Source organism: Haliaeetus leucocephalus, unplaced genomic scaffold (genome assembly GCF_000737465.1).
Source record: "Haliaeetus leucocephalus isolate CR32 unplaced genomic scaffold, Haliaeetus_leucocephalus-4.0 Scaffold339, whole genome shotgun sequence".
Classification (NCBI taxonomy): Eukaryota; Metazoa; Chordata; class Aves; order Accipitriformes; family Accipitridae; genus Haliaeetus; species Haliaeetus leucocephalus.
The window spans coordinates 20,007,360-20,031,706 of NW_010972775.1; the positions used below are offsets into that span (position 1 = coordinate 20,007,360).

The 24,347-nt window shown below is 39.8% G+C and overlaps 1 protein-coding gene across 1 annotated transcript in view; it reads right to left on the minus strand.

Moving 5' to 3' along the window:
* Positions 1–24,347, minus strand: part of ADAMTS17 (ADAM metallopeptidase with thrombospondin type 1 motif, 17) — a 183,254-nt gene that overhangs the window by 80,993 nt on the left and 77,914 nt on the right. The window contains exons 7-9 of the mRNA XM_010572039.1: positions 16,893–17,033; positions 15,420–15,570; positions 1,011–1,112 (exon numbers count right to left, since the gene is read on the minus strand). Of these exons, the coding sequence (XP_010570341.1) occupies positions 1,011–1,112; positions 15,420–15,570; positions 16,893–17,033 (394 nt within the window). The remainder of the gene's footprint in view (positions 1–1,010; positions 1,113–15,419; positions 15,571–16,892; positions 17,034–24,347) is intronic.

Genomic DNA, 24,347 nt, shown 5'->3' on the forward strand with positions numbered 1-24,347 from the left:
CAATAAACTTTTTAATTTTACCCTTTCTTACCTTCCCAACCATACAACATACAAAAAATATTAGAATCCAAAACCAGTAAGTATGGAGCTAGCAGTTATGAAACCAGTCAAGTTTCTTTGTAGCCTAAGAAGTTAGCAGCTGCACTGGGAGAATCAACCACATACATTTGTGAACCACATAGCACCTAGCACAGCCAATCTCAGAGGTTAAACATGTTCACCTGAATCAAATTCTGTTCACACTCTAGGTCAGCTGGGAGGCAGCAGCTGAGTCTCAGTAATTCTCACCCTTACAGCACTGAAGCCAGTTACTGGAATGGTGATTTTCACTGGAAGGAGATCCACTAATCCGAGAATTTATCTTGTGTTTCTTGTAACAATTTTCTACATCAACCTGGACTCTAGAAAGTCCACATATGCCTTAATCATCTGAGTATATACATACAGTACAGCAAATGATACTTCAAATATAACATCGCTGAATTTGAGCTCAACACATTTTGAGCTACTTTTAGAAACTATAACGTTTTAAAGTAGCTTCTTTTTCTTTCACCGTCTTTCTCCACTCCCCAAATGTCAGCCTAAATTCTCTCCACACTTTCTACCTCAAATATAGCCAAGAACACTACTACCTTAGCTTACACTGAAAGAACGCTCACTCATGAAACACCACTGGCAGCAATGAACAGAAGTGACAGGAGTGAGCTACTGCCTAATATGACTCGCAGGGTACTCAGTCTGTGCACTTAGCAGACTGAGGCAGGGGTTTTCCTGCAGTGTTTGTAGAATGCCTAGACCACAAGAACTTGACTACTGAGGTCTCCAGAGGCTACTGAATACATGTAACAAAATCAGAAAGACTTAACCCAATCCAGCTGTTAATTGAGCAGTTTCTGTAACAGAATCAGTATAAAATATGGGTTTATGGCAAATACTGAACATCTTGGAAACATTATTCCACAGACAATGCTGGAAAAAACAAAGTGACTGCTACTGAGCATTTTGATTACCTTGTCTGCACCACATTCAGTGCCATCCAGAGGGGGGTCCAACTTTGTTTTACAGGATGTATCTCCTTCCACCAGGCACCAGAGCCCAGCACACATCAAATGCTGTAATCACAAAGTAGTTATTACTTTTGGAGATGTCAGCTATCATTATGGGATACACTTCAAAGCTCAGGCAGTCTTTCTCAAGTGAAACCAGAAGCATCTAGTTGGTTTGGGAGCAATTAATTTTTAAGGATAGATTGGCATTAAGTGGTGGGGTTGGAAACATAAAAGCGATTGATGGATGCCATTGTCAGGAACAAAACCCACCCAAAACAAGAAGTGCATTTTTTAAACAGATTTCTTTTCACAAAAATAAATCTGGGCCATTAAAAAAGAATCCTATATGGGAGGCCAAGATGGGTGCTTTGGAACCATGCCACATGCTTAGATGTCCAAGCTGCTCAATTACTTGTATTTTTTAAAAAGTTACTCAAGTAACACAGTCAGCCCTGCTGGACCTGGTGGTAGCTATAATCAGCCAGCAATGCCTCTTGAGAGAAGAAGATCTTAAGGCAGAACGAGAAACAGGAAAGGATTTCATGGTGTGCCATGCAGCAGAAGAGGAGCTTGGCGACAGGCAGAGGCAAAATTAGTAACGGTTTGGTGGTGAGAAGTAGCTGCTAGAGACCAATGTGCTAGAGAAGGTGAAAAGTGAGATGTGAGGGCAAGCGCAGCAAGAGGTATGGCACATCTCGCTACCAGACTTGAAACACATTCTGGGTATCATTACTCAACATTGCTGCTCTGCTCAGCCAATGTGTGTTGCAAGGATATTAATGCTGACCACACTTGCGTGATCTGTCAGGTCAATACGTTTTCAGAATTTGAGAAAAAGTACCAGGAAAAGGGGCTTTACATTGTTAACATTTTCCACAGCATCCACTGTGCTTTACATTCTATGAAAGTGGATGATTTCAATACACTGCTACAGATCTGAGTACCAAAAAAAGAGAAAGAAGAGTTACATTTCTTTCCACTATTGTTCACATTTCAATGTAATGGTAAAAAGATGAGAAGCCTGACTCTAGTGCCAGCTGGTCTTGTCAAGATTTATTGCACCTCATTAAATAGTTGAGTCAACACGCTTCAACCTTATGGTTCTTTCACAACGTAATGTAAGAGACTGTGGGTGCATGTGTGTTTTGTGTACATGCATGTTGGTATGTCTATATAAAATAGATCTGGATCTGTACGGCAGAGGGTGCAGACGAGAGAAATCTCAATACCAAGAGTGATGATGTAGAACATAGTGAAACAAAATAGCAGCAGTATCTGCATCCTGTTTTATTTCCACATTTCTTTCTGGAAAAAGGATTTTGCACTATTTAAATCAAATGAACATTCACAAAAACTAGAAGCAGACAGCACAATTCAGCAACATCTGTATTAACCACAACACAGAAAGTCATTGTCAAACAAACAAACAACAGCAAATACACCAGGGAAGCCTAAATCAATGAATTTTCAAGACATTTTCCCTGAACTAATAGAGCATATGGGAAAATATCAGACTTTAGTAATTTTGACTAAATGACTGTGAATAATTAGTGCTTTACCCACAGCTCTGAAAGCACTTAAGCACCAATTAGCCACAAGAGTATCACATACTGTTTTACAGATAGGTATACTGAGGCAGAAGAATTGGCAACCCAGAATTTTCAGACCTTACTGAGAAATCGCTTGTGCCACACTGCAACTCCCAGATTCTCAAAACCCTGCCTTCCCTGGAGAGGACTAAAATCAAAAAGTACATCAATTAACTGTCCATAAGTGTTACAGAAAGAACACTAATTTAGGCAATAAACCATTTAAACTGAAAAAGCTTTTCCCCAAAATACCAAACTTACAGCTCTGGAGGATGCTTGTTTTCCTAGTTGTAAATCTACAGTACCCTTGCATCTGGTTTAACTCACTGGGATCTAAAGGTGATGGGTTATTCTTTGTATTAAGAGTACACATATGAATGATTTAAAAGGACTAAAAAATGGTTAGGATATGTTAAAAGCATGTCACAGACCTAAGTGGAAGGTATCATAGAAGGTTCTAGCCACGGTGGCAGGACATGCTACATGTAGCTAAGGACACAATTAAATGCAGTCTATGAACACAATAGACTTGCTAAACTAACAGCTTCTTTGCCATTACGAATAATTGTATTGGTGACCTATAAATGTTGTTACTGTTAAGCCAGGTTCAGGAATTAGCTGACAATCTGGACTCTCCCTCGATGATTGTGGACAGTGACCTTGTGAAGGCGCTACGAGCAATGCCTCCTTTCAAACTGTGGCTGGGGAATACCAATACGTAAGATGAAGGGAAGCTTCAGAGATGAACAGTGCAGATAGCAAGTATTTCCACTTTTCTAGGCTTCAGCCCCTCTCTTACATATAACCACAAAACTTCAGAGCAGAATGTGATGAGAGACCCTCCAGCCTGATCTCTTGAATGACCCAGACAGACATTTTGCCCCGTGGTTCCAGAAGGAAACCCTCTGTTTCTGCTTTCTCTCAGAAAGACATCCTGGCTGAAGATGTAATGGAATTAACTACATCCCTAAAGTTGTTCTAGATGCATATGAACACCATTGATAAACATCTGTTCATTATGCAAGGCCAGTATTTGTTAAGCTTCATCTTCAAGTCCCTGGATCTTAAGCTGCATGTAAATTAGTCAGGGTTAAATTCTCCTCTTTGATGTAAAACTGGGAGGAGGAAGGGGGGGAGGGGGAGGAGTAGAAGCAGAAAGTCATAAAAATGAAGCAGCTTTCTGTACAATTTTGGTTGCCAACCAGAATTTCTCCACAGGCCACAAGAACGTGGAAGGTGATAAAGCCAGCTAACATGCCCAGGTATGAGCCATGGCCTGGGGGAAAAAACAGGCACAGCTAACCTCCAACAGGTGTGTCTGTACCAGCAGAACTACAGAACTGAGCCCAGCCTATGGATACAGCAGGTGCAAATATTCACGTACATGTGTGTGTATATGTATGTTTTTGTGTATACATACATGTATACACAGCCACGCACACACACATATATTTATAGGGAGATAACAAAAGGAAAAATCCCTCTTAGCAACACCAACCTTTCTGAAATTTCCCACCTTTGAGGTACGGAAAACATAGGATTTTTATAGTATCCCTGTGTTTGACTCAGAATACTAAATGCAATCATATTTCAGGAAACAGTTACAGAAAAATCTGGTAACTGCGCTTCAGCTCTGTGTTCTAGTGCCATACCACTACAAAGCTCAAACACTTGTTAGTGCAGTCCCCTGTATTTAATACAGCATTCAGATACCCCAGCAAAGATTAAACCATCAGCTTTGGTATTGTATGTTCCCAAGATATATTATCATGTTAATAGCTCATTTCAAAAGAGATCATATATCCTCCTCAGCTACAATAGAAACCCAAACAGAAATCCCCATTAAACAGTCCTATAGCTAACCAGTCGCTGTGACTGACTTTTTAATAGTTAAATAGCCAGCTTTGTGGGGAAATATCAAAGTGAGAAATGGCAGGACTTGAAAGGAAGTTGCTTGTATACGAGTGGCAGTTCAGAGCTTACACTGATATAGAAGAAGCCATCAAAAGAGCTGTATTACTGGTAATTGTAAATTCAGCAGCCAGCTTTTAGACAGCAGGTCTCTGCCTGCAAAGTATTCCCTACAGCATTCAAAAAGTGCCAGTTAGGATTTTCCAATGATAGATATTTTTCACTGGAAAAATATTGATTTGTTGAAACTGTCTGTAGGGAAAGGTCATCTTTGGATCAGCTCCCAGTCTGAAATATTTCCAAGAGCAAAATAAAATAAAAAAAAATGAGTTGGCTGCTGAAAAGTAATTTTTCAATAAAAATTTAATTTTTTTTTCTTAAATTGAAATGTTTGTTCAACTGAACCCTTAAGGAATTTATACAGGCAGGAAAAAAAAATTAAAACTAAATAAAAATGGAATTTTTATAAAGGTGCAAATTTTAGACTCTCAAAAAATCCTGGAAGATAGGAAAACTTGTCTGCACAGCTGTTAGAAACCAGTCCTGAGAGAGGTCACAGTCCGGAAACTCCCAAACTAGAAGATATCTGCTCGGCAGGTGAATGACGCTTCCAATTACAGGTATTATAATGGCATCTATTTGAGAAAGGGGCCTTACTGTGCCAAGTGTTTTCTCTTCCTCAGAGAACTTGCAATCTAAACAGACTCCTGGGAGCTGGGAAATAAAGGAAGCTTTATCCCTCTGTTATAGGTGGGAAGATGAGGAACAGAAAAGGATTAAATGTCTTGCTGGAAGTCTGCTGGGACACAAGCAAAACCGCTTCTCAGAGCTCTGCAGTCCTCCGCTCAGTGTCAGAGCCACAGGCTCACACTGCCTATCTAGCTAAACTTCAGGGTAAAACCAGAAACAAGTCCTGGGATACTCCCAGCAACATGTCTGCCTGTGGGCCTTCCCACTTTTCACAGTTTTTCATACTTTTTCACAACAAATACTGTTTCTGAAGATGGTGTTTACCTTACATGCAACTCCATCCCATATGTGTGCCAGAACAGACTTGCAGCACGTGAAGTGCTACGACCACTCACATGTAGCTCTAGGGAAGTAATCTATTTTAGGTTCTTTTACTCAGTGCTGCAGCTGGAAATGAGAAGCCAGAAATAATTCAGCCAGCTCTTTGCCCACAGGCACTAAGTCTAGAGTCTCCTAGTTTCTGGGTTAGCTATTGCATCACCACTGTTACTAAAATCAGCATGATTCTGCCCAACGACCTCATACGGTCTCAGTGAGAAAAAAGGGCTCACAATACTTCCCTGTCTCAAAGCCTCAGATTATTACCTACAAAGGGGGAGCTTCCAAACCTCCAAAGCGTAAAGAGAATCCAAAGAGTAAAGATGTCCTTCCCACCAATGAACTACTCTACCGAAGCTTGTTCATTCCCTACAGATTCACTCCCTCACCTTGGATTAATCCAAAAAAAGAAACACTTATTTCTCCTAAGAATTAATTTGTTCCTGATGCCTATAGCCCACTGGAAAGAGGAACCTCTTATTTCTAGCAGCAGAGTTAAAACACCATGAAACCAATTTTGCTGTCAAAATGAGGGGATTATGAAGAAGGACTTAGAAAGAGTAAATATCCTTAAGGAAGAGGAGCAAGAGACCACATAACACACAGGCATGCTTATAAATAGGCTGGCTTTCAATAAAGTATCAGTCTCTTTTCTTTTGCCAAGGTTTCAGCTTGGCATATAGCTAACCATGAAAGAAAACATATTCATAAACAGAATCCTAATTAACACCTATTAAGTACAATAAACACACAATTTACACACGTTTTCCTGTTCAAAACACTATGTATATGTTCTTGAAGCCTCACAGTATGCTTCTGAGGAGGAATTCTTTACACGACAAGGTGAGAAAAACAATGCCTCCAATTTCTACACTGTTGCTGCCTTTAATTTTGGGTGCATAAACAACTGACAATCTACAATGGATCACAAGGGAGGTGAGTACTGGTGTTTGCCACTGCTATTAGATCGAGCTTCTTGCTGTTGAAAAGTATTCAAAATCAGAATCCTGTAAATTGGAAGGCACTTTTGAAAAGGAGCCATGTGCTGCCCCAGACAAGGTAACTGTGAAGCTTGGATACACGTATCAGTGGCCAGCTGCTGACCTTTCTCTAGAGCTTACATTCCAAGGAACAAGTGCTACGTCCAACAGTGGAAGTATCTGTCCAAATGACAGACCTGATCCAAAAGTCAAAGGAAGGCTTGATAAAGAATCGCAAGGACTATCCTAGAATATTCAGGCAACAGTCAATATCCACTAACTTCTCATTTTAACAAAACAGGGCAACAATCCCACAAATTCATAATGTGTAATTTTATTCATTAATGACAAAGTAGAATTGATTTATTTACTGTTGGACAGAAAACATCTCAGACTGTATTATAAAAACCAATCATACAATCATCTTAGATGCAAACAAAAAAGGTTTCTTAAAAAACATTTCCCTATTTTCACTACCTAGTGATCACCTTGTTTCTTCAGAACATACAGAAACACATGTGCATGTTATGCTTTTTGGATGAACAGGACCAATAACCTGCCTGCTTAGAGCCAACAAACAAATATAGAGTTGATTCCCCTTTATATTAGTTTTTTCATCAGTGTAACTCCATTAACTCAATGAACAGCCTCTTCATCAAAACTTGTGTGAGTGGAAACTCACCAACATCAGACACAAGTGTATAAAATCAACAAGACTGGTTTAACTCTTGAGGAAATAGTCCCTGACAGTTAAAGAACTCTTAAGGAAATGGTCCTTGAGAGTTAATTGCTTTCCAGTGCTACCCTTTAGCTTGTAGAACAGTACAAAAAATTCAACAGTCATTTCCGAAATTTGTTAATGTTCTGTATCAGAGAAAACAAAACAAACTGAACCCAGCAAACATGAAGGGTGTCACGCTAGGTTTGGTTCTCTGAGCTAGATGGCCTGATACGCATCACTCCAACTACCAACACATGGATCCCATATGAAATGTACCCTTATATATATATGGAGCGATACCAAGAGCTTTTCTGATCTACAACTAAAACACAAGAATGTTTCCTCTTTGCCTTTCAGGGAGAAAGACAAAATATCTGTCAGCTCCCAAAACAGTAACTTACCGTGACACACTGCTCACCACAGACAGATTTGGATGTATAAGGTCTGAATGAAATTAACTTAATATAATCTTCAGTCAAACAGCCTTTCTAACAGCAGATGAAAGCCAAAGGATTAGAAAAATCCAGAACTCCCATGTTTTGACAATGTTAGCAAAGGGAAAACCAGGCTATTCAAGAGCTGCCCAAAACACACTTACAGACAGGAAGATGAGCCCTGACCCCTCTAGAGTGGATGCAGCAGGGATCTTTTGCCAAGTGTGCCATCATCTCTCATAGTAAAACTGCTCCTAGGGCTCTATGAATGGCTCTGATGGCTCATGATAGATGATAAGAGACAGAGAAATGTAAAAATTCTTCTTTTGAGAGGCATTTTGCCTACTGCAAGCTCTTCACCCTTTCCTGTGAGGAAGTTAAACTGGAATTAATTACTTTGACACTGGAAATGTGCAATGCTGTATCCAGAAACTGTTCCAATCCGGGGGAGATACAAGAAAGCAGTGTTTTGAGAAGTGAAGAGTGGTTTGAGATGCGTGACTGGAAATATTCAAGGAGGGCAACCTTTCAAAGCTGAAAGAAGCGCAGGGCTTCTGGAAAACCACGCAGCTTCCCTGAGACTCAAATCAGGTGCTAAAAAATGGATACATTCAAACCCATTACTTCATTTGAAAATTTAGGCTGTGATTGAACCTCCTGAACATGCATCAGGATCAAAGAAAAACTGCCAAAAGCAGCAATGGCAGGGTCACTGCACAGAAATGCAAGTATGAAAGGATAGTAATGAAGGTGGTCACAAGGAGTTCAATAAACAAAAATGGATCCTGCCAGACAAGGAGTGGAAGACTCCCATACTGCCAGAGAAGGCACAAGTGAGTAGAAATACTTCTTTTTAAATGTACATTGGGAAGCAAACAATGAAACAGAAAAACAGTCTCCAGTTTTAGCAATTTCTGTGCTCTGAAGGCAAAGTAAATGCTTTCTCCACCGTCTAAAGTATTTCTTTGCAGAGCACCAGTTCTATTTCATTTTTTCATATACCTGGAATTAAAGTAGTAGTCAAAATAAAGAGATTGGAAAGGTAGTATTAATGAGACCACAAACTAATTTTACGGCAAAGCAGCCTATGCTAAATACTAATCTTTTCAGTGCCTTTATGGCATACATGAAACCAGCTCCTGTGGGTCTACGATTCATAGACACATAGAAATTAAAGTAGAAAAAGATAAGCTTTATCTACCTTCCTACCAACACAGAATTCTTTCTTGCTCTATGTGTTTTTCAGCTCTGCTGAGCCCAATTTTCACCATCTGAAATGAGACAATTCAACTGCACATGTTACATCAGCAGAAGAAATCATGGAAGCATCTTTATGTGGTCAAACCTGGAAGAAGTAGAGACATGTGGTACAAGGCACTGGAACAGAGTCACTGCTTTGAATTAAATGTTAGAAATTTTGTGCTTTGACTTATTATCAATTTCTACCTCAGTATGATTAAAAGAGCTGTAGCTAATCAACTATATCACAACCACAGAGCAACTTAAGAGCCTGAAATTCTGACCTTGCACTTTGCAACATCCACCTCTTATTGTCTTCAGTGAAAGTAATGTTCACTCAGTAACTTCCAGTGAACTCCTCAGGCCTTAACACCTGATTGCAGGATAAGTATTGATCTTTTAAACAACAGGCAGTGTTATCCATTAAAAAAAAAAGAAAAAAAAAAGAGAAATTAAAAGAATGAAATCACAGATTGTGTTTCTGGGCCATGGGAAAAGAGAAGAAAGGGACAGTAAAATAAATATAGATATGTACACACACTGTTCAGATGTGGTTGTGAAGATTATGGGAGTTTTCTCTTGAAGCGTTTTGCAGATGGGAAGTTCCCAGAAGGCCAATGGGAGAGGTCTGAATGCCCTTCAAGCTTGTTATACACTATTTTCAGGCTGATACTCAATCGTATTTTGGCTAATTTTGTTAAGTTCAAACTTCAGCTGTAGATGCCACATCACAAGGCTACACTAATTCTTTCTCCCTCCCCTTATGTCTTAATAAGAAATGTAGGATTTCCAAGTTCAAGTGCTTGATTCTTAATAGGCACTCTGTATTATTTTAAAGAGTTTATTATTTTTATATTCTTAAATTTCCACATTGTATTTTTATAATTTTATTTTGATTCCACTCTCTCTTTTTATTTTTCTTTAAACCACTGCACCAGAATGTGTTTTGACCATCTTCCAAACTGAAACACGTACAAAAATTTCTGAAGCATTCCAATAATTGTAAACTGGGCTGTGCTGCCCAGGCAGGAACTCTGCTTCTCTCTCTTTCTTTCTCTCCCTTAAACAAAAAGTACTTCCACTGAAAATAAAGAAAAAAAGGTCTTTTTGCAACATACAGAAGCAGTGAAATAGGACACTTCAGTTTCATATGAAACAGGCAACGTGAAAATAGTCTGAATTTTAACAACCTACATTAGGAAAACTATAAAATATAGCATGACAATTAAGTAAATTGTTACCTTTACCTCTAAAGAAGAAAATCTTCTATTTTAGAATTGCGAGGCTTTTATCCTGCAAGCCTCAAGAAAACCAAACCCATCCTTTTCCAGATCTATTATTATTATTATATTTACACAGAAGCTGAAGTGTGTAATGGAAAATTATGTAGACAAAGTCCCTGGTTGTACACAAAATGACAATGCAACCTATTATTTTCAGGATAAATCAGCTCTCAATCTAATTACCATGTTCTTGTAAATATTCTATACATTACTAAATAATAGGGCTTACTATCCTTGTCTGGATCTTGCAAATGACTCTGCAAAGAAAAAACAGACAGAGGCCCATTGATTCCCATGCATGGAGTCCTAGAGTCCATTCCACGAGTCTCTTTGCAAGATCAAGACCACAGAGAGACTCACAATTGCTTAATTATATTCACCACCATACCATGAAATATGAAAACTGAAGGGATACATAAAATCCACTTGATTATTACAATTGTTCCTTTTCCTTTACTTTGTTTTTTTGGTTCCTCTCCTTTTTCATTTTAGCCCCGAAATCTAGTCTGTCTCCTTTGGCTTGCAATCAACTTTGCCCTCTTGTTCTGTGCTGCTGCTCTGTGGCTTGTAGATACTGGGAGATACCAATATCTGTTAAAAAACAACTTGGACTTAAGAAAAAACAGCAGAGCCAATTCCAGCTGTTTTAATTTTTCTAAAAGCAGTGTCATGTCAAAATGTACATTCCCAGTTACCTCTGACTTGACAGTGTCCCTTTTTCAGAAAAAAAATCAATTTGTAGCAATGCTAATCTCTTTCCACATGCCATTTTAGCCTAAGCACAGTTTTGACTCAAAACAATACTGAAAGATAATGGTTATGTAAAAACCCGCAAAAATGTGTTAATAATAAATAAGCCAAAAAGCATATAAAACAAAAAGCCAAACACTGGATACAAGAGATAGAAATCACATATTTTCCATAAATATAATTTCAGTGCAAAAGCCTCTGTTAGTAGGCATGCCAGTCTGAAAAATAAAGCCAGTGTTCTGAATAAATACACAGCATATTTTCATGTGAGTTTATGAACAATGCATTTTTACGCATTTCTGGTGGAGAAATACCATCTCTGCTTTGTGAGAGATTAAGCATAAACCATCTGTGCTTTTCCTCTCACTGACAGCACTGCTAAATAAAGGGGACAGCAAAGAGTTAAAGTCTGCTCTCTGCAGAAGTTTTCATCACTTGAGTGGGGTTGAAGCTTTTTTGCTTCCTCTTGTGTAGGGGTCAAGCAAATTCACAATACTTGATTCAGAGCACAGTGTGGATCTGAAGAACAGAGGTCAGACAGGTTGAATTTCCAGTAGTTTGCACAACCTAGCATGTTAGCCCTGGAATCATGTCAACATTAGCAATGAGAATCCCAAAAGATCGCTGTGTTTGGGGTACACTAATAATGCACTATGCAGAGTCGAAGGTGCATTGCTGTTTAGTTTTTTCTACAACTCATATAATGATTTTGCTCAGAAATTGAGAATGACAGTCATCTAATTTCTGCTAAAAGCAGCTTATCTCCCTCAAAGTAAAGATCACTGTGCAAACTCTTAGGTGGGCCAAAAGCTCTTCCAGCACTGCAAGGGGCATGACTGTACAGCCTCCCACCTGAAAACATGCAGCATGTCTGGTATGCTAGAAGCACATTTGTATGTCCTGCTAGGTAAGCATTCTCATTGATGAGACAATGCCTAGCATTTGCAATGAGAAATATTAACAGAAAGCACCACGTGAAAGCACTTTTGATCTCTTTCATATTACTGGAGAAAACTATGTAACTTAGACACAAAGGGGGAACTACTGAAGGGTCTTGAGATATTCATTATCATATGTGAAATCATCTCACTTGAGAACTGTCCAACTTCTATTTTCTTATTCAGTTCCTCAGATCAAAACTAATTCTTCCATGGAGCCATGAAAACATTTATTTGCCTGATGATGAGCAAGGACTCACCCATCTAACACTCAGGTTAAAGTTAACCCAAAAGCAGCCACCTGGATGTATCTCAAACCAATAAAACTACGAGCAGAGGACGCACCAAAATGGACTTGCATTCCCTCAGGGGGCTGGCAGGTAATCTTGCCATTTATTATTCATACAGTATCATAACAGAAACGGTACTTTTCAAATAAATAGAAATTGATCGTTCCCTGCCTAACAAGCATCCAGCCTAAAAGCCTGGTTCCGCAGCTCCTTAAACAGGTGACATGCACTAGTAAATCTTACATAAAGATCCTAAATTATACATCTTGGAGGCCATAGATTACAACAATAGGCTATAATTAAGCTGATTATCATATACTCATGCTGTTAATTAGTTAATATTTTTAAATTTTAGTATATTAAAATGTAGACGCAGTGTCCAAGCAAATTAAAAAGGAACGTCAAGAGGTATAGTATATGTAAAGCTGAGCCTACCTCATATGTTTCCATTTTTGTTCTGCAAATTTGCAGCAGAATAGCTGCAGGATAGCTGGTTTGGCAAACTTACAATTCTAAGAGCTAGTATTTTGTACTAGGGCATCTGAGTTATTAAAAACAAACATGGACAAACAACATTGGAGATGCAATCTGAAATATCCAGATAAGGTTGAATATTCATGGATCAACTATCTAGTTGGACCAGTGTCTGAGGTCCAGCCACTGCCAAGCATTTAGGCACCTGAATCTCTGAAGGCAAAGGAGATTACATTCCTTGAAAAATTTGGGCTTTGATGCCTTCAAAGAGGTTACTGCACAGAAAGTTTCTGCAGTTTCTAAAAAATGTCAAAATTTTAGATTCATCTAATCTCTGAAATTTGCTCTACAACCAAATTGTATGGCATTTTTTAATATAGGTCCTCTAGTTTGCCTGATATAATTATGTAGCTCAACTATCTCCAATGAAATGTTATAATGTAACTCTTTTATTAAATAAGAAAATAGACAGTAGATTCATGTAATCATAAAAAGATTGAGCAGGCTCATTTCCTGAAGTTTATTTCCTTTTTGTAACAAATATTTACTGTCAAATGTTTATTACTTTTACATTTGGATTTTTTAATACTTTATTGAATTAAAAATACCACATTACCATTGGCTAAAAGAGGAGACAGCTATATTTGCCAATAATTTCTACAGCTAATGCCAGTGACTAGTGCCAATTTTTTTTTTGGTTCATATTTTTGTAGACAGCTTTGAGACTTAACGATACAAGCATTCTGCAGATGAGGCATCAGAAACACAAAGGTGACAAGAACACAAACTTTGAAGGTTTAAAAATTAAAGCTGATCATTTCCTCTAAAGAATTTCCTTTCATTGCCTTCAAACGCCAATTTAGAATAGCATAACAGGATGCAAATATTTACTTAAATATTATTACAGTGTGAATGATAACTCTTAACACATATTTGTAACAGAAAAATACTTCTAAATGAGTGATTGCAAATTGGTTTTAATCTGCTGAAATTCTACAAGGCTTTTCATTAGAAAGCACTGAAGTCCTCACAAAATATGCTTTTCTTTGGGAGATACTAAAGGAGTGATGGAGGAAGAGCACAGTTTTCATTGTGTTCTAAAAAAGGCAAATAGTAAGACTGGTGAAAAATCTTGGGGGACACAAACACCTGCTGTCTGTATCTTACAGAAAAGAACAGTGCCTGTTGGCTTGTTATTCTGGCAAGCAACTTGTCCCTGAAGCAATTCCAGACTGGACATGCAATTTCTGCATGAGAAATGCTGACCACCTACCAGTAGGCTGACATTCTCATTAGGCACTGGACAATCCAGAAACAGAATGTTTTTTATCACAACAAGGGAAATGGCAAATATCTATTCCAACAGCAGTCAAGCTGGGTGACACCCACACAAGTGGAAGAACTTGAATCATCCTGGGTAGATCTGGGCTTTTCTTTACAGACCTATATTCTAATACTTTGCTTCCAGTACAGTAGTCCTGGTGGTCTGCATTTTCTTGATGGAGCTGGAAAATACGACCTACCCAGATTCTTTTCTTATTGTTTTATATTAGCTAGTTTCCAAATCCAAAATAAATAAAACAGCAAATGTGAAACTAAGAGCATGTTCCCAGGACTTGCATGTGTTCAACAGTTTTAGTAATTTGGCACTTAGAAACCTCAGTTATCACTGATCATTATTTTCTTTGTTAACACTGATTTAAGATCCCAAGATTGTTCAGAATGGGAACAAAGGACAACTAAAAAATACAAATGGCTGCTTAATGACAGCAAGAAACCTGGCTGCTTCATGCCTGTTTATATAGGACAGAATGCTGCCAGCTGGTGCTGGTGACAGGACTCAGTGCCTCATGACTTTCTTCTGGATATCTCCGAGGCCACAATGGAAGTAAGTATTTCTCCAGTCCCTGTCTAAAGTGGGATGCAGACAAGCTCAGGTCAGAATGAAGACATCTAATTGTGTAAGACCTTAGGAAAAGTTTAGCTGTCTAAATTCCAGAGGACAAGTCAGACAGCCTCATCTCAAATATGACCTACTTCTAGAGACACCAAAAATCAGTGTTTCCATTTTACCAACCAACCATGTGATATAAGCCATTTTGCACCCAAATCCTGACAAAACATCATGTTGCTTAGAAAACACACAGGAAGGGGCCTAATTCTGCACAAATCTCTAAACGGCCTCATCAAACAAGCAGTCATTTATATTTCCTTGACACAGAGTTAGAGTCAGCTCCTAAGAACATTGTAGCGGTCTGAAGGTGACGTGTATTGAAAGAGCCAGACAGTCATTTAAGCTGGCTCTGTCGAAGTAGGCAAGCACTCTTGTGAGAAGAGACTTTCACCTCAGCTGAACTTCCAGCAAAACAATCTCTACTGAGCATTTCAGCAAAACAGTGTCAAAAGGGAACTGTCCCTAAATTAAGACCAAGTACAAACAAAAGTTTTTCTGGGTCTGCTCTAGGAGATTAACAAGACCAGTATGGGGAAAGGAGGAGGACGGCATAAGTATGTGCTGTTGACATAAAGGTCAATGGGAGTTTGACTACTAATTTTGTATCAGCAGTGCTGAACACACTGAAAATCCCATGGACTAGTTCTGAGGAAAGTACAGACTCCTTTGCTTCCCCAGTGCTTGACAGCGTTATTTCTACCTCCCACCTTGTTCCCAGGTAGACCCCATGAGCTCTTACCTCCATATTCTTACAGAATGTAGCATTGGTCCCAAAAAGTATCTGGCATTGTTCATCAGCACTGTAGTGCATTCCAGGCAGCTTGTGAGGGAGCCGCACCGCGTATTGGCTTCGGGGGTCTGTTACCAGCAAACAGGTGCTGACCTTGGACCTGTGGAGTGTAAGAATTAAGTATGCCTTTAAGGGAAAGCACCTTTGAACTCGAGTGTTAGATCACTGCTGTAGAGAAGCTGTTGTCCTCTCTTTAACAGGGAATCTGATGACCTCATGTGAAACAGTGGTCATTTTTCCCAGTATATATCTGGAAGCCTTCTAAATCATTGAAAACTATGGATAGAAAGGTCCTTGGGAACTCATCCTTGGCCCCAGGCCTTAAAGCAGAATCGACTATTCACATCATTCTGGGTTAAACATTTGTCTAAACTATTCCTAAAAATCTGATGGAGATTCAATTCTGCCCTTAGGCTATCTAGTCCGAAGCTTCAAGAACCTTACAATGACAGCTAGAAAGTCTTCTATCATGTCTCACCTGAATCCCCCTAGCTGAATTTTAAGCCCTTGACTTCTTTTCTTAACCATCACAGACACAAAGGAAAGATTTTTCCCTTTGCCTTCACAACAGTCTTTTACAAATTGGAGTATCACTTTGTCATCTCCCCTCTATCAGGGACCAGAGTGAGTTCAGATGCAACTTCTTTTTCAACTTCATGCCTTTAACATAACAGTAGATATCCCATTTTCTTTCACTATTTTCCTTTCTCTCCCACCTCTAATTCCCAGAATGGGGAATTTTCCATGCTGAACCCACTTCTAGCAACAAAGCACTGGCCACTGTGCCAGACACTGTTTGTCAGAGAGCTGCACTGTAGGTTTAAGACCACAGTTACAAAGTTCAGACAATTCCAGTGCTTGCTAGAGTACATGAGAGTTAACAAGCAGCAGGACAGAAATCCTTCCTCAACTGTTGAATATGATGAACTGAAATACGGGTGCAGTGGGAAAGAAGTTCATGGTGAACTGTTTAAGACCAACACTTACTGAGGAGTGAGACAACACGTCAGAATTACCTCTGGGCAAAGTAAAGTTTCCATAAAATAAAAGCTATTTAATAACAATAATGACAGTAAAAGCTACAGCACCAAGCTGGCAGCATCCTTCAGCGGAGCTTTTTTCAGGCCACCTACACACAGATTTCTGTCATTGCAAACATGAAGGGCATTTTTTGTAAAATGAAGGTGATCTGGGATTGTTTTTAAGAAGCTATCAGTACACTGACAACTGCACATAATTCTTCTACCTCTCTGCAAACCTCAGTTTCCAAGGGACTATTGTAATGGAGACAGATTCAAACTGGCACACCCTAATGACACATGCACACACTTTTTCTTAAGGAAAATTGTTTAGACTTTCACTTTCAAATAACATATTGGATTCTTGCCTGATAAGACTTTTGGTAATCAGCACAATCCTTACTTTAAGAAGTTTTCAAGGTCATCGCGGCTGCACGAAGACCAGGAAAGGTCACTTGGGTTCCTGCCCTTCACCCATTCTCCGGACATAATATGAGACCTCCCCGCACAGGGTTGATGGTCATCATCATGGCTCATTCCCATGCTGTTTGATTAAAACAAAACAAGACAGAAAAACATACCAAGTTATGATATGGGTTTCTCATTGGACTTAGTAATGATACTCTTAACAATTAACAAGTCAAAAACAGGCTGCACATATAACACAGAATCATTCACCTACTGCTCTGGGCACCTGCTTCATGAATAAACTGTAGGTTCCTTTAATTTATCCATTGCCTTTGTGTGTTTGAAACTTTAAAATGTGCTTCTTACGGACTTTCCTACCAGGAAATGTAACTATTTGAGGGTTCGTGAGATGTGAACCTGGGGAAGTGATGTAGCACAGCTGAACGATATCTGCTAGAGTATCAAAGGTAGTATTTACTGAAAATTTTGGATTGCTTTCCCAAATCTAGTGGTTATGGTCCCTATAATCATACTGAGAGAATGGTCAACAAATTAATACTAGAGATGGACCAATTTTGTTGTTGTGTCAGTGTGAATTTAAACAGCTGAAACCAGGACAAATAACTCTACTGTTGGGAAAAACGTCTCTCTAAATTTGTGGTATTGTACAATCTCTCTCTCACCTAACTTTGAAGCTGATACTTCTTTGAGCGGTGGGTTGGATCAGATGGCCTCCAGCGGCCCTTCCAACATAAATTACTCTATGGCTCTATAACAGCAGTGCCCAGATAAGAGCCTGAGGCAGAACCAAGCCCTCATTTGGCAAGCACTGTCCAAACAAGCATCAAGACTGCCCCATGCCAGTCTCAGCAAGAACAGAATGAGACCTCCTCAGCAAAACAAGCCATTAAACAAACAGCAGATTGTGTAGTATAAACATACATGTAGGAATTCAAACACATTCTGTGAGGATTTCAGAAAGTATTCAGAAACAGAAAAGTATTACTTTATCCTCCATTCAACTTCCCACTCAGGACCCTTCTATCATTAGTGGAGTCTCTACCATTGGGCTGTTACAGTAAATGACTGTTCAGAATAAATCCCTGTTGCCACTACAGAAAGACGAGGCTCCTCTGCTGGAGGCAAGCCTTTGTGAGCAGCCTTCATGGTGGCAAAGAAGGGATAAATGATGTGACCAAGTTCACCTGCTACATCAGTGAAATGTCAGAAGTCCTGACTGGCAGTCCTACACTGAGTCCATCGTACCATGCCCCCTGGCAGCAAAAGTGAGTTAAGGGTTTTCCATCCTACTTTGAAATGATCATTAAAACCATTTTTTAAACTCATATGGAATAATAACATTTTGAAACGTTAACATTCTTCCTTCGATTCCAACATGAAATGGAAAATGGCTTTCAGACAAAAGGTGCCTTGTATGGCCAGTGTCACTTTCTAGCAAAATAACAGTCACCAATTTGGGGCTGAAAACACAGATTAATAGGAACTCACTAGGTCTCCAGCTGGCTGGACTGAGCAAGCCAGGAGCAGTCCCTTTAAATATGGTGTTGGACTCTTTAATGCATGCTATTTCTCTACAAATCAGAGGCTCCTGTTTGCTTTCTGACTATGCTCTTGGCTTTGCTTCTCTCCAGTTTTGGGACTCAACTGTTCAAAGCCTAAACACAACATATATTTCTAGTTGCAAAGAACCAAAACCGGCTTCAGAAGTTTGATAATTATGGCTTAGATTAAACTGCCATCTATGCTATTTTTAGTTTAAAGTGAAGATTATATGGTGGAGTCTATTATTTTAGGTTTATCTCCAGGGACATTGTTATTTCTAGCGAAACTACATTTAACGTAATTTTTAGACTCAGAAGTTCATAGTTATTCTTGTTTTTAAACCTTTGTGGGTTTTGAACACAGCAGAAACATTAACATCAAGCACATTTTGTTTGATGCAGGCAGGAATAATGTAACAGTCTATTAGTAACTGTAACTTCAAAACAGTAAAGAGTGAAATTCCTGATCCACTGAAGTGAATGGGAGTTTTGCCATTGACTTCAATGGAGCCTGGATTTCACTCCAAATATTTTACCCATGTTGTTTCTACACACAGAGAAAACTCTTCACATGCTAGGAAGAAAGTTCCAGCAGTATTCCTCCAATGCAAATAAGCCCATCTAAAGTTCGTATTCCTAACAGTTAGGAAAGGAAGAGCTAAGTACCATGAAGCAAGGTATGTAAGCTTGCTGGAAATCTTCCAGAGGAAAGTTTGCCCAGAAATGCCAGTTTAGAACACTTGTGGGCATGCTGCAATTGAGTTAACTTTTCTAATGGAAACAAGGCAGGTTTCCAAGGTTTCTTTCAGCTTGCCTGCCTTATGATTGCCACACTGCTGAGACTCAGAGTTGGGTCCTTCAGGTTTCTACTCTGTCAGGGCTTCTGTGGGATGGGACTTGGCAGCCATCCCATTCTGGCAGCTTCCTGAATCGCCTCCTGGTAGACACCTCAGCTCTTCCACTTGAAAAGGGTGAAAACAAACCATCTTCCTGATTTTCCAAGTGGTTTAGGCTCCCTGACTTTACCTCTTCCACAAAAGTCTAGTGTTTGGCCTAGAGTTGTTAATTAAGAAATGCATTAGCTTTCTGATTAACTTCATCTATTCTTTGTTAAATTTGTTGGAAGTGGGATGTTTTTTGTTGGCAAACAACAAGCGCAACAGTTACTAATTAGTACATTCCTGTCCTTAACTTTATTTTAAACCTGACCTCATGAAAGATGTCTGCCTAGGAGAAATGCTGAGGCTAACATTCATTACTCAGCTTTGATTCTGCAAGGGTGTTCGAGGCAGGTAGAATGTATTCTCTATAAAGACTGAGTCAGAACTCACATCTCAGAGTTACCTACAGGCTTCCTCTGAAATTCATGCAATTCTTATGTGTGGAAATTGGCCCCTTTCTGAAAAATTCCTGATTTCTTAACAGAAATTCTTTAAAAAGTCATAAGCATAAAGGAATTGAGCCTGAGCTATTGGTATAAAGCAAAGGAGCTCTGCTAAGTAAAAAGAACCATGTCAGTTTATATTAGCTTGGGATCTGGTCTTAAGGTACACAGGCAACCTCTGCTGGCCTCTTTGTGATGAGTTTCTGGTAGAATGAAACCAGCAACACCTTTAGAGCCTGTTTTAATTGGCAGTACAGAATTTTTCCCAGCATCTACTTTACCTTACAATGACTCACTTGAGGAAAGGATTAAATGACCTGCAGGACTAAGGCATACCCTAGCATGCTAACACATTCTTTTCTGAAGTTCAAGGGTCTCCAGCTACATCAAAGGGATCAGTTTTTCCTAAACACATAGTAAATGTAATGCCATGCTGATTCTTTTCGCTAATGAATAGTCCCTCTCCTTTTTACAGAAATAAATTGGACAGAGCATTATGTGTTTGTACTAAACAGCAGTGCAAGCGCTGATTCAGTACTTTGTATTTTCTTTGTGATCATCTAATCTTACCTGCTATTCAGAAGTTCACATGGAATTAGAAGCAGATAATCAGTCTCTTGAAATATTCTGCCCTGAGAAGGAGTTCTATTCTTACATGAACAGATCTTGAAAAAAGAGCTGATAAGAATGGCTCTTAGATTAGAAGTAGGAATGTCAAAACAGCACTATATTACCCTGCAAACCCACTGCCCTCTGTAGTCTAGGAGTCATAACTGTCCATTTTATCAGGAGCCACAAACACATGCTGCATGTTATCCTTTACGCCGCAAAGCCAGCAGAGCCACTGCAGATGAGGAGGACTCGATTTCCCTTTGTGCTATTACTACCACAGTCACTAGCTCCATTCTAAACACAGGGTAAATTCCAGCCTTTGGTTCATCACATTCTTGTCCTGAAGACAATGAGATTCCACAAAGGCAAGCAAGAACAGCTTAGACTGTCAGCTCTTAAACTCCTTTCATTCTGTTCATTCAGAGCAAGCACGACAGGACTCTGGTTTCACACCCCAGCTTCTTTTCTAACATAAATAATACATTGGTTATCAAAGACACTAAGGCGTCACTGAAGGAGTCCTGTGGCATATTTATTGTTGCTCATCATATGTGAGTCCAGAAACAAGCTGACTGACCAGTTTGAGTTCTGACCGTTAACATAATCACAGCAAGGCAAATTTTATCAGGAGTCACAGGGAGGCAGCAACAACAGATCTCTTTGATGCTGTTTTTTGTAGAACAAGATTTTAAAGTGGCATTGCTATGAATAAAAAATAGTACGCAGTCTCTCCAAGCCCTGGCCTCTCTGAAGTCTGTGCTCCTTTCCAGGACACTGTTCTCCATCAGAGTCTATGCAGCAATCAGAACTGGGTCAGGACACCAGAATTACACTCTAGGTCTGAGCTGGCCAATTTCTTGTGTAACCCTTCTTAGCTAAATGCAATTAACAGCCATTTGTTTTCCCACAGCAATGCCAAATAAATGCTCTTGCTTTGTTTCTTTCAGTCATTAGTGGAGCTTCTCCTTTAGACAGTTAATGTAACTAAACTGCTCTGTTTACCCTTGGTGTGTTTTCCAGTGTTTCCTGTTATTCTTTAAAAGACTGAGCCAAGGCGCACCAAAGCCTGTGGAAAGTCTCCTACTGCCTTCAATACACTGTGTGTTGCACCTCCAAGTTCTTAAGGTCATGTATACAAATATTCATCAGAACCACTATGACTCTCAACAGGTTTCCTATTAAACATCCCAAATCCGAGTTAAAGGATAACACCAAGGGCTAGGGGAAACTTATTTAGGAGATGCTTTAAATTTTTTCAACAGCTGCAACTTTGTGGCTGGTAACAGACCACTTGAGAAATCCCTAGCATTATTATCATACACTCCACCTCTCGTGGGGAGAGATTATGAAGTAGGGGCAAGAGGCAACTTTGACAGAAAATACCATCAGCAGTAAGAGAAGAGGTTTTCTTCATAAAAAGGCAGAGAGGGTAGCAAGAGAAAGAAAGAATTATGAAGAAGGGAAGCCTGAAAAAACCACACCCAGAAGTGGAAACACCATGAGCTTCTACAATCCCTCTGTTTCAAGCAAGCACTTCAGCTGGCTGTTACTAAGAGCTTCTCCACAGCTTCCCTGTGAAAGCCAAGCCATTCCATTTGTCTGCAAATAATTCATGGTGAGTCAAATGCTGGTTCACTTTAGAAATGAGTGACACTCGGGACTAGCAAGGCTACCCAAGGTGAGCTGGCTGTCACCCCAGCTGCTTATTAAACATCTGCACAACACACAATTGATTGCTCTCCACTGGCACTAACCTCAAAGTCACCATTTCTCCAAAGGACAGCGAGGCCGTCCAGCTATCAAGAAGGAAATGAGGACAGTGGTCTGTCTCTCACTTCTACAGACAGAGAAATCCAAGGTAGAGTCTCTCTCCTCCTGAAGAAACAACTCACTATCAGCTGCAACTGTGTAAGCTCGGCAAGACATTAAAAAGAAAAGCTCCTTGGGGCCACTTGCCCTGCAGACCAACATGGACTCAAAGAATTGAGCAAAGGTCCTGCTCCAGCAATGTCCCAAATGCAGAGAGGGACAGGAAAAGGCAATGATACTCTTGCTCCAAGTGAAAAGCTCAGTGGGGCCACTAAGGTTTTTACACTCTTGGCTGATCTCTGCTGCAAAGCCTGTTTTTTCTACCTGTGTTTATAACAGATGCCTTAGTCTGCGGATGTTCTCTGAAAGGCTCGGTTTCTGCAAGGCAACAGTGAATTGCTAAGAGCTATGTGCAGTAACAGGAGTTGCACATCACAGCAGGGTAAGTCACTATTGACCTTCTCAAAAGAGCATATGAGAGAAGTCATTCTCTGACCCAGCTTGCCATGACTCACCCAGAGGTAATCCAGCATTAGCTGCAGAGCCAGGATTAAGCACAAGACTTCTTTCTAAACCCCACCAGAGAAATATAAATGCAAAGGGAGGGCTGACTGGAAAACATCCTTGCATAGTGTGAGAGGGAAGGGAGATGGGGAGCTGTAATTTATCTGTGCTGGCATTTCAGTGTGGGCAGGATGACAGTGCCCCATGGAAAGCCTGCTATTTAGACACGCTGTGGGCACAAATGTCATCTGTTAATCCATATGAAGGACATAATTGAAGGACATAATTCCTCTCCCTTCCCACTTCCTATTGTGTCTCCATGAATGGTTGAGAAGGGAGTCCCGTCTCTATAGTCCATCCAATCTCAGCCACAAAGGAAGATGCTGGTATGGAAGGAGGTTATACAGGGTGTGTGGCTGACAGCTGAGAACGTTGAACACGGCCATTAAACTCAAATCAATATAGGTCACTAAGCAGAGAATGTACGTCAACAGTTCTCAGCAGCTACTGACTTGGGCTGGATTTGAACCAGTAACTTAGAAGTGGGAGACAGTATATCACATAATCAAGCCTGTGAGCCATCCAGTCCCAAATCGAGTTCAATGTTAGGAATTTTTATTAACATTTGAAATTGAAGCTGCATCACTGGAAAGATGCCTACTTCTGAACTGGTTCAACATGTTTAACATTTCAATATAAAATGCTGATATCTTGCAAGTTATGAGGTTTCCAACCAGTTGAGAATAAAGGCTTAACAGAGGCAGAAGTGAAATGGGTTGCTCGTTAGAGCTGAAATTGTAATTGGAGCTGCAGTGCAAAATGAGGACAGTAAGCTTAAGAGAGTGACCTAGGAAGGTGATGCATCTGCAAAGCAACCGAAGAGAGGCAGAGACAGCCAGAGGGGTCAGAAGGGAGTCCAAGTGAGGCTTGGATGGAGGGCAAACTAACAAATGCTGGGGAAACGCTGAGGTGAGCTGAGCTGGGGAGGAGGCAATGAAACAGCTTGTATAACCTTCTTACAAAAACAACAGTCACTAAGCTTGTTGGCTTAATGGAAAACAGGATTTTTCACCTCGTGCTTTTCAAACATGTAAACACAGTCGCTTAAATATAACTTGACTACTTCAGAAGCTGTCAGGAGGGATTTTGGGAAGCTGTGATGAAGAAAGAAAGATGACCCTACTTAAAGCATTTGAAGTAATCAAAGATGGTCATTGTGTACATAATGTTATCCAGAACAGAGGTGTTCAGGATGGGTGCTGAGCTATTGATTTTTTTTTTTTGATCAGGAGAGACAACATTAAAAGGGAGCCATGACTACTGGACTGTCGTTTTCATAACCAAATTTATGTCACTCTCCAATAATGAAATAACAAGATATTTTGTATGGTTATCTACTCATCAAACAGCCAAGAAGTCAACAACAGCGAGTGAGAACACATGAATGCCTATGGTGAATAACAGTGTGGAAAGCTGTGGTTTATTCAGCTGCATGACAGATCCAGCCCTTTATGATATGGTTTTCATTTAAAAAGAATTAGTTCTTTTGCCATGGAATCTGGAAGGCAGCAAGTATGAG